General features: G+C 35.4%; 1 protein-coding gene across 1 annotated transcript; it reads right to left on the bottom strand.

The window, feature by feature from the left end:
• Nucleotides 1–3,051: 3,051 nt before the first annotated feature.
• Nucleotides 3,052–11,262, bottom strand: LOC127964166 (protein shisa-like-2A). Its single transcript, XM_052564318.1, has 3 exons — nucleotides 11,081–11,262; nucleotides 4,499–4,635; nucleotides 3,052–3,101 (listed from the first exon to the last, which is right to left on the bottom strand). The coding sequence occupies exons 1-3, from the start codon at nucleotides 11,260–11,262 to the stop codon at nucleotides 3,052–3,054; spliced, it is 369 nt and encodes a 122-aa protein (XP_052420278.1).
• Between the last annotated feature and the right edge of the window lie 668 nt (nucleotides 11,263–11,930).

Raw genomic sequence — 11,930 nt, 5'->3', positions numbered from 1 at the left:
CCTTACTTTTTCTCATTAGTGCAGATAAGGAGTCTCAATAGATTCTTCTTTTACAGTATCTAAATATATAACTGATTTGAAGTAATACAAATTAAAATTCAAGTCAGTACAACACATACTACCATGCTGTTTATACCATTTTAAGACATAATTATTATATAATGTTAGGGGCAAATTGAACTGAAATAAAATTAGCTGTCTGGATGCCAAAATGAAAAGAAATAATAATAATAATAATAAATAAATAAATAAAAAGAATAAAAGAGAATAAAATCCTTCATTATCTCTCACTCTTATAATTTTTTATAGTCATCACATAATTTAAACAGAGTAGCGAAACATTCTCAAGCATGTGTTAATGAGTTAACAGGAGTAATTATGACCCTTCAGCACATTTAATTGTGTTGCAATCATATTTTTGTTCAGCTCTGCTGTTTTTAAATGTGCTATATAAGTACATTTTCCTTCCTTACTCAGGATCTTAAGAAAACATTACTGCTCAACACAAAGAACTGAATGTCATCTAAACGTCTCATTAAATCTGTCCGTCTCCAAATCGTTTAATTTTCTCTCTCAAATCTCTACCCTTCTGCCAATGACTCATTATAGTGCATATTGTTTATAGACCTGCATTAAGTGCATGGATCTGAGCTCTCTATATTAGTGTGAGGACAAGATGGGTCACATTTAACCTCAAGATCAAAAGAAATATGCATTATGAACATTAAGTCTGGTTTCTGAACCATTAAGAATTTTTTTTTTCTGCACTGTAACATTTTCATGACATGGCATATAAGGTCGTTGAAAGCACTTAAGCAGCAAGTGCAGCAAATATATTAAAATGTAATTATGCAGAACTAAATTTGTCATCTATTTAATGATCTGTTATTAAGTCATATAATGGAGTTTTATTTTATTAAAAAAAAAGCAATGGTAAAGTATTACAGGAAAATGACTACTGGAGGTTCTTGAATCTGGTTGGGGGGGGGGGTCATGGTTTTAATGATGCATTTCTGTAATACAAAGAGAACTGAGGCAAATCTACTAAACTCACTTTATGTAATTTGCTTTTAATATCCTATGCTATATTATAACAAAATGTTGTATTATATACAGCGGTGTTTTAATGACGTGTCTGTAAATGAAGATATGCACAAAGTTTTGTTGTTATTATGTCTGTATACAAAAAAAAGTAGACCCTTTACAGATTCGATTGATGTATTGCTCTTATCTGTACGATCAAAACTGAAAGTGTAATTTAAGTTCTTTCAGGGTTATCAGGAGAAAATCCCTCATAATGCGTATACGCATTAATCGACTTCAGAGGGTTAAGGTCATGCCACAGCATCTCAAGTCCGGACTTTGACTTGGTCACTCCAAAGCCATCATTTTGTTTTTTTTGAGCCATTCAGAGGTGCTTTCTTTGGGATCATTGTCCTGCTGCATAACCCAAGTGCACTTGAGCTTGAGATCACAAACTAACATCCGGATAATCAAGATATTTTTTGGCAAATGTGAGACGAGTCTTTGTGTTCTTTTTGGTTAGTAGTGGCTTTTGCCTTAGAACTCGCTCGTGGATGTCGTTTTTCCGTCTCTTTCTTATTGTTGAATCATGATCAATGACATAATTGAGGCGAGTGAGGCCTGCAGTTCTTTAGATGTTGTTCTTGGTTCTTCTATGACCTCCTGGATGAGTTGTCATTGTGCTCTTGGAGTAATTTTGGTAGGCCAGTCTCTCCTGGGAAGGTTTGCCACTGTTCCAAGTTTTCTCCATTTGTGGATAATGGCTCTGACCATGCTTCGCTGGAGTCCCAAAGCCTTAGAGATGGCTTTATATGAGATGTATCTCATCTGTTCTTGAATTTCTTTAGATTGTGGCATGCTGCGTTGCTCTTTAAGTATCCTTCACTTTGTCAGACAGGTTTTATTTAAGTGATTTCAAAAATGTTGGCCTACCAAAACTCCCCCAAGAGCGCAACAATGACTCATTCAGGATCCACCACTAATATAATTGCCACAAAGTAAACAACAACAGCTAATAATTTTTATGCAAAATATGAATAAACTTTTCATTAGATTTTGGGTGAAATATCACCTGGACAAGTACAGCATCAGTGCATGCTCCTGCAATCAATCAATCAATATATATAAAGACACTGAGAGTATAAAAATCCTGCATATTATTTAAACTTGCATCGTTACAAAAAATGTTTTTATTAGCAATGTTTTGGTTAAATCATTTTGGTCTAGTTTTAATTATACTGTAATTCAACTCAACTATGAGGTGCACAAGGCACTAAATTTCTTATTGTTAAAGTTCAAATATAGTAACTTCCCCCTCCTCTGAAACAACTTTTACTTTCTGCTGATGATGCAACAGGTGAAGAAATGCATTGCAAATTCTTTGCAAGTCTCATGGACAGTGTTCATAAATCAAAGTTAAGGGTTGTCAATCCGCATGTCCTGTCTGAAAACCCCTCCAGCTGTTCTTTTCAACAACAATTTCTTGAGAAAACTACTTGATTTTTGTCATTATTTCATGTGATTGCATGATTATTTAAAGTTTGATCTGGCACATAGACTTATTCACTGTACTTACAGCAAGTCATCCATTCACCCGACAGAGAAACCTGACTCACTTACACACAAAAGCCTGTTGAAAGATCTATAAAACCACCATTACTAATGCTAATTTGCCATTTGACTGGTTATTGTTGTTATTTCTTTAATAAAAAGGCTCTAACAATGAACCAAGATGCAGCACATCCTACATGAGCTGCCAAGCCTTGAATCACATCAACAGCTTTGCTTTAACTTTTTTCTGATTGGTGTCTGATGTATTTCACACACAAAACACACTATCGAACTGTCATGTCACCAGATATGCTTCAATATGTTTCTTTATGCTGCTCAAACCTTTTAAAAGCATTAATAGAACATTTCCCATACATGAAAACAAATATGTCCTTCAGAACCCAGACAAAAAGAGCTCAGGACTTTTGCTCTTTATGCATCTTTAAAGTAACTGATGTGGACACAAGCCTATTTGGTCTATTTCTTGACCCAGTGAACCACATCTGAGCTACGTCTTTGCAGGGTTTCTACAGGTTACACGAAGGTAAAATTAAGACTTTGCAAACTTTTCTAAGACCATGTAAAGATGGTTGAATTTAAGAGTTATGATTAAAACAAAAACAACAAATATCTGCCAGTGGGGTCAGAAAATACTTAATTCAAAGGAAAAACAAGCATTTTTAATGCCGTATTGACGGATATGTGATCACATTTCAAGCATAAATTTATAAAATTTTCTCTGAAAACAAGACAATTTTCAAATGTTTTTGGTTAGCAAATGTTTTTGTGATAAAGAAACTAAAATAAACCAAATTAATTTTGCAAAAATGAACCACTAGGATTGCTGACATAATCCTGATTCTTTGTCTCTTTAGAATCTGCATTCAACAAGCTCAGTTTATCTTACAATGCATCCAAAACAGAAGAAAGAAAATCCATTTTATGTTTTTTGTAGTGCAACCGAAGGGTCAACATTAAAAATATATTTATTTTTTTTCTTTTGTATTTTGAATTGTTACCTAGATACTGCTAGCACTCAGAGTGGCACTAACACTCATGATGCGATTGTACAGTTCAGAAAACAGTCAGGGGAAAAGAGCCTAAATCTACTAGCTTAAATGAGTTTTCATGAATGCTAACAACAGGCATATATTGAACTTTTACAGATCTCTATTACTAATTCCGATTGCTAAATTATGGCATTCTGGGGAAAATCATTTTGCATTATGTCTTAATAGAATAATTTCTCAAAGCTTTTGGTCGCTATTTTAACAATCTAAGCAAAAGGTCTAAAGCGCACGGCAAAGGTGCACTCAGGGTGTGTACAAATCCACTTTTGCTTGTATAAAGACGGGAAAATGCTTGGCACGCCCAGGTGCATGGTCTAAAGGGGTTGTCCCTATTCTCTTTTTGAGTAATGGGTGTTTTTTTGGGCGTAACGTGCAATTAACCAATCAGAGTCTCATCTCCCATCCCCTTTAAAAGCCAGTTGCGTTCGCACCATGGTGGGTTTGGAATGTAAAAATGGCGCACGCCAGGTCTATTTATCTATTTATTTGTAGAGTAGATGCACAAACAAGCAGGATTATTCCTTATGTTAACTAATTTATTTATAATGATTTAAAATCACATGAATAGAACTTTTTTTTCACAATACAAAAAAAAGCAATAAATCGTCTGACAGAATCTAAATGAATAAGAAGAAGCAGATGATGCATGAAGAATAATTCCACTGATATTATTACTGCTACTAAAAGACCGTGATTGTAAATGTAAATGTCACTTGCCACATTATGCAATTAAACCACACTCTCATCAAATAGGCTGTAGCGTGAGATTGATGTCCTAGGCTTTTCTGAAGGACTTTCCTCTCAAGATGTTTTCATGTATAGAAATTGTTCTTTTGTTGAAGGTGTTTTCATACCTGGTGCTCGTAAAGGCAGTCCGTTGTCCAGCCCTCGAGGTTTAGTGGCGATGAACAGGTAGCAAAGCACGCAAACAGTGATGATGAAGGCTAACAGCACCACAGCAGCTATAGACAAACCAACCAGGGCTCCCAAACTAAGACAAAAAAAGAGATAGATTAAACAAGGTTAAACAGCTGCAAATATTTTTTTTCAACAGTTATACAAAGCCATCAGTACACTATTAGAGAAATTGTATTAATACACTTTTGAGTAATCCTAAGAAGGTAAAGTTGAATGTAAACATTCATGTGCAACATGATTCAACTCCCAAAAGTCAAAATTGGTGCAGAGCCATTTATTGTTTAAAACCACCAAATTCAATTTCAACAAAATATTTTCAATGAGAATTAAATCTGGAGACTTAACAGGCCATTCTGATTTGGATGTACACTTTGGGATGATTGTCCTGAAGGAAAGTCCATTGATCATCATCTTCAGTTTTTGCACCAAAGGCATCACAGTTCTTGCCAAAATAACCTGATACTTCAAAGAATCCATGATGTCCTTCCACTTCTTGCAACAGTAAAACATCCCCATAACAGGACTGGTTCTCCTCCAGGTTTGACTATGGAGATAGTGTTCTTCTGCTAATTAGCTTTGCCTTTTTTGGACCAGACATACCGCTGATTCATGGATCCAAACAGTTCTAGATGGTTCATATCACTCCATAAAACATTCTTCCTGAGCTCCACATGTATATTCAAATGAGTTTTAGCATGTTCAGGTCGGCCTTTTATGTAATTCTTGGTCAAGAGTGGCATTCAGCAAGATGCCCCAACATGAAGGCCATACTTGCCTTGTGATCTTCTTATACTCTGCACTGAAATGTTTTTCCTCCTTTCATCAGGTCATCTTTCAAGTCCATGGCAGAATATTGCAGGTTTTTTTTTAGTTGCTGTGATCAAACATTTCAGATCAAACAAAGGTTTTCTGGTCAAATAATTTTTTTGGCTAACAGTTGTGTCTCTATGATTTTTAATGATTTGGATGCATTTATGTTCCCTTAGACTTTCTAAAGTAATAAAACAATTTCTTCACTATAGCTTCTCTATAGCTTATGTGAGAACTCTGTTGACTTGTCATATTTGCTCCTCCAATTCAGCACATGCATGTAACATCTCAATCTAGTTATGTTTTCTAATAGAGTTTCTAAAGGTTTAAATGTGTTTTAAGATAATTGTGTTCCCCAACATACAAGAAAGGGACTAAAAACAGCAATGTTGAGTAGGGGGTTGAATAATTATGACTGTGGCGAGTGGGGCGGGGCCGAGAGGCGTGGGAACAAGGAGTGAGGCCAGGTGCGCCCCACCACCGGTATCGAGTCCCACGTAGGAGATGGAAGGAAATAAAACTGGAGCGACTATAGTGAAGGACGAGAGAGGACCAGGCCTGGACAAGATTTAATGTTTGCTTTTTATTTTGTGTGCACCAGTCGTCCGTGAGGGGCTGGTGCACTGTTTTGTGTTTATTTTTGAATTATTAAAATGTTTTGATTGTCCGCCTGTTCCCGCCTCCTTCTTCCCGATGAATAGGAAGTTTTTATCATTACAATGATGTAGCTGTAATATGTGACCCTGAACCACAAAACCAGTCTTAAGTGTTTATGTTTTTATACACAATCTGAAAGCTGAATAAATAAGCTTTCCACTGATGTATGGTTTGGACAATATTTGGCCGAGATACAACTATTTTTTAAAATCTGGAATCTGAGGGTGTAAAAAAATAATAAAAATACTGAGAAGATCACATTAAAAGTTGTCCAAATGAATTCTTAGCAATGCATATTACTAATCAAAAATTAAGTTTTAATATATTTACGGTAGGAAATTTACAAAATATCTTCATGGAACATGATCTTTACTTAATATCCTAATAATTTTTGCATAAAAGAAAAATCGATAATTTTGACCCATACAATGTTTTTTTGGCTTTTGCTAAAAAATATACCCCAGAGACTTAAGTTTTGTGCTCCAGGGTCACATATTAAAAATCTTACACCTCAAAAATGTTACATTATATATTGACATTAACACTTTTAATATGTCAGTAAAGTGTTAAAGATGCAAGCCCTGAACCCTCAGAAAAGCTTGTATTTTTAATTTATATATTATTAGTCATACATAAATTATTAGTCAGAAATGTAGGTTTTAGTTACAAATTTGGCATCTCATTAAGAATAGAAAATATATCTAGTTAAAATACAAATGTCTACACACACACAAATACATGCACACAAACACATTTGCATATTTCTGACTGCATAAAATCCATTATTTGATTAGAATAAAACACTATCAGTTATTTGGTTAGATGTTTTCCCACTTTCAAACAACCCCCTTCAAACATCCTTCTCCACCCCCACAAAATCATGGGTTGAAAGCACAAACAACTTTGTTTTAGATTATTAAAGCATGCCGTCACACTACTGCATGCCTGATAACAAATTAAAAGCAGTTTTGAAAGCAGTAAATGAGTTCTTACATGAATCAGTTAATGTTAATGAATCTTTCACATTAACTGGTGCATAAAAGGCTTCAGAGCAGCAGAGCATTAACTGTGGAGAAACTGCACTTAAAGAGCCACAGTAGGTCATTTAGACAACTTGTAAAGAGACAACCCAGTGCATCGCTCATTAAATATATAGAGTGTCATTTCTGCACCAGCAGACTTTAGGTTTAGACATTAGAACCATGGAAAACTTGCTGCCACAAGGTGGTTGCAGTCAAGAACCTTTAACAATTATGGAACCTTTCCTTTGTGCAAAAGGTTCTTTGTAGAGGAAAAAGCTTCTTTAGATTATTAAAATGTTTTTCACACTAACAAAAAAAAATGGTAACAGTGAAAGGTTTTTGGGGGACCCAAAAATGCTTCCTCTAGATCATCACTGCAGAAACTTCCATTTGGAACCTTTTTTTAAGTCTAGGTTAGAGTTTAGGATTCTCATCACACACTTTTAAAACTCTATAAAACTTCAATAGGGCAACATGAGCAACTCCTGTACTTTACAGAGTGCCCACAGACTTCTCTGAAATGTCATGCTGTTAAATGTCATGTCACGGTGACATGTGAAGAGAACAGTCATCATTGAGTTCCCTGTGAGAGTGAAGAAGACGGCTTGACCTGATCACCTGAAGATCAGAAGCAGCTGCAAGAAGCGCATTACAGTAGGCACTAAGCAGTTTTAAAGGTATTACTGACAGCTAGCTGCTGAAATGTATGGAAGCCTGTGTCCACCACTGAAAAAAGTCAGAAATACATGACAAAGACGCAAATATGTTATAAAGTCAAAAGTGTGGGATATAAACAATATCCTTTCAGAGCAATAAAGTCAGAATCGCAAGAGTTGCAACATGCAATGGTAAATCACATAAGTTTATTTCCCCTCAGATTTTGACTTTTTAACTTGCAATTTACCTATTGGTAAGCCCCGGCCCCCTTAGTTACTGTTCCTTAGTTACTTGGCTACTCTGATAAAAAATTGCAACCTACAATAATAGCTGTCCATGTACGGAGCCCCGCACATGAAATGCAGGAAAAAATATAAGGCTAAATTGTGTGCACGATTTACTAATTTGTTCCCTCAATGTACTAAAACATGCACACGATTACTATAGCATTCCCTCGATTTACTATTGCGTTCACTCGATTTATAAATTGTGCTAACAATTTACTAATTCGTTCCCTCGATTTGCTAAATCGTGCACACAATTTGGCAAATCGAGCGAACGCAATAGTAAATCGAGCGAACGCAATAGTAATCGTGTGCACGTTTTAGTAAATTGTGGGAACGAATTAGTAAATTGTGCGCATAATTTCTTTATTTTTTCAAGCATGTCATGTGCGGGGCTCCGTAGTCCATGTGAAAACATTGTCCTTATATCTTTTTGATAAATTTTGGGCACAGAAGGACCATCATTCAAGTTGGTTACATAAAATATTTGAAAATAAATAGTGTGGTTATTAATTTGGAAGCGAGGGTTGGTTTACAGTCTACAATGCAAACGGGAGTCTCATGTTATGGTCAACACGATCGCAGATAAAAACATCTCGGATCAACACTGTTCATGTATCGCAGGGTATGATTAAATAAATTTACATTTAACAAGTTTAATAATTTAAGAGACAGTGAAATGTAGACGTTCGATTATGTGTTTTTGCCATACACCGTACAAGACTCGAGAACAGTCCGCTACTTTGATTTGTACATTAGCATGAACTCACTAACTAACTTTAACTTAGGTAGTTTTAGCCAGAAATACCCTGCTAAAGCACAATATGACATTAATATTCTGCTTGAGCAAATAAAAATTGTGTCTTAATGAGATTTTTCAACAAGAAAACAAACGTTTTTGTCTTCATTGGAATTGGGGGTGAATGCTATGGGACATTTTGCTCTATTTTGTTTGGGTTTAGGAAATAGAATAAAATTAATTAAATTCCATTGCCTATCCTCTCAGGACACCTGGAATCAATGTTACAAGTACCCCAGGCTCATCGTTTTTCCTTTTTTAAGCATAAACCCGATAAAACAGTGCAAGCTTTGGATCTTCCAATGTTTCTCTATAGCGCCGAAACCTACAGATGTCCAAGTTCCGCTCCCCTGTGCAACTGACACTCGACTGCCATTGGCTCATCTGTGTGAGAGGGGAGGGGCTTACCGATAGGTCATTTGCGAGAATATTTCACAATTCTGTTAAAGAAGTCAAAATTGCAAGATAAAAACCCACAATTGCAAGAATTGCCCATTTATATCACCCAATCTTGACTTTATTTCTAGCAACTGTGAGTTTATATTGTGCAATCCTGACTTTATTTCCCCGCAATTGCCAGTTTATTTCCTGCAATTCTGACTTTATAACTTGCAATTGTGAGTTTACGTCTGAATATTCAGAGAGAAAAAAAATTTCAGAACTACAAGTTTATTTTATGAAATTCTGAGGGAAAAAAGTCAATTTGTGAGATAAAGTCACAATTACCTTCTTAATTTTTTTATTCAGTGGTGAAAACTGACTTCCATAGTACTTCCAGACTGAGGACACACTGCAAGAATTATTGCAACTGACAATGGCCTTGATGTTGATGAATTGATTTATGCACGTTTTAATATGCCTCTAATCATACAGCATTTTAGATGGATACCTAAGCTTTTTAGGTAGGCTAGATCCTGTGAAGCAAAAATAAACTCTCCTTCGTGATCACCAAAACTAATTAAAACCTGATAGAAGGTGTTCAGCCGTTTATAAAACCAGGTGTTGTGATTTGGATATGTTTTTGCAAGTTTTCAACTAAACTTCAGTCATGAATATTTATAATGAATGCAAATTGTTGCCCTTATCATCATACTTCATCAGAATTTTCAAGAACCACACATTTCTGCCTTTCTTGATGTAAATTGCAGCTTTTAAGTTACTGCAAAAATGTACATAAGAATTTATCTATGCACAAAAATTATGCCGTTCTTGAATCTTTAATGTTTTATTCTGATTACACATGATGGCATTGATAAGCGCAACAATTTGCATTAATTAAATAGTCATTTAATTTAAGTTTAATTTAAGTTTAAGTTTAATTTGTCAGTCAATGCTCAGGAGTTAACACCATTAAACAGACCCTTGTTTCATGAGAGCATCTTGTGAGATCATTATAGGTTACTGTGCATAAAGTGTTCATCAAATTAACACTTGATTAAGACTCAAGCATTTAATACTACAACTTGACTAAAGCTATCTGCTGAAAATAAAGGTGCTTAAAAAGGTTCTTCACAGCGTTGTCACAGAAGAACCATTCTATCAAAGGTTCTTTAAAGAACTATATCTTTCTTAACTTTTTATAATCTGATTTTTTTTTTCCACAAATAACCTTTTGTTAAAAAGAAAGGTTCTTCAGATGTTAAATATATACAAGTTTTAATTTGTCAGTTCAATTTTCATGTTACTGTTTTTTTTTTTCTAAACTCCTTTTTGCACTACATTATTTCCACCTCAGTGTTCATTTGTGAACATGTTTGCATTTAACATTATGTTTGTCTTGTGATATTTGGTTTTGTGCTTTGTTTAGCTCTTGGAAACACTGCATTGTATGTTTTATTTTCTCAAGATATGTTTGCAGGATATATTATCCATATAACAAAAGTTAAAGCTGGAAGAACGTCAGACACTTCCATCTCCTGAGATACATACAAACAAAGAAAAAACATAATCTTAAATGTTCAACAAAATATAAACTAGTTAAAGTTCTGAATGACCTGCATTAGGGTGAGCAAAATTACATTTTGAACATGGACACTGAACATATTTTGAGATTTTGGTTAAAGATAAAAATCAGCAATAAAGTTTTGTAAACAATTCTCATGTAGCCTACCATGATAAACAGTTTCACACAATATCAGTAATTGTAATTTCTCTCATTTTTACGTTTTTATGACGTGACTAGAAAGTTGCCACTAACTGTTACAACTAGTAGCCATACACAGTAGAATAGCCTAATTATTTTAAATTAGCGATTCATGACAAATAAAACACAAAATATCGGTGTCGTACCTGAGCCACCACATATATCCATACTCATAAGGGAAAAAGCTGTTGGGATCGTCGCAGCAGTATTTGACGTCACTGAACCCGCAGCAGAAGACCGCGCGCGCGTCGTTGTCGGTCTTTGGGCACGTGAAGGCGCTGACGAACACATTCTCCGTGTTGTAATATTCCGCGCATTCCGCGCTCATGCTGCCCACGACTCGAACCCGCTACCTGTTAAAACCTGAAGACCCCTTATAGCATCCTACAGAGGTACAGTCCAGTAAGAGTAAAGAGTGACGTGACGACTGCCAAACACTCACGAGCATCTGTCTGAACGTGAGATGCTGAGAGCTTTATTTATGTGCTCTCTCTCTCTCTCTCTCTCTCTCTCTCTCTCTCTCTCACACACACACACACACACACACACACACACACACATACACACACACTTCGTCGTTCTCTTGTATCCATTTTCACTTTCTCCACTTTTCATCCCCTGTATATGCTATACTGTAGGCTATATCCACATAAAAACGTGAGTTTTCACATTTAGTGTGTTTTTCAATCATTGAAGAGTTGAACAATGTGTTTTATGTGCTTGATCAAAATATATGCAAAAATCTGTTCCCTTTAATCTTTCATCTTCTTTAAATGCTCAGAGCCTAACATTACACCAGCACAAGAACAAAACTGTAGGTGCTTTGTGAATCAAGATGAAGGATTTTGTGCTAAAACAGTGAACAGTGTTTTTTGCTCCTTGTATTTTCTTGTGCTTTTATAAACCAGTTTGAATACTGTTGCTGCATTGTTTTTCCACTGAAGGCAACTAATTAAAGCATCCAGATACCTGAAGCCGATGCAGTGTTGCCACAGT

Source organism: Carassius gibelio, chromosome B8 (assembly GCF_023724105.1).
Source record: "Carassius gibelio isolate Cgi1373 ecotype wild population from Czech Republic chromosome B8, carGib1.2-hapl.c, whole genome shotgun sequence".
In the NCBI taxonomy this organism is placed as follows: Eukaryota; Metazoa; Chordata; class Actinopteri; order Cypriniformes; family Cyprinidae; genus Carassius; species Carassius gibelio.
Note: the sequence above shows the minus strand (reverse complement) of the source record. Positions and strands in the feature narration are given on the sequence as shown.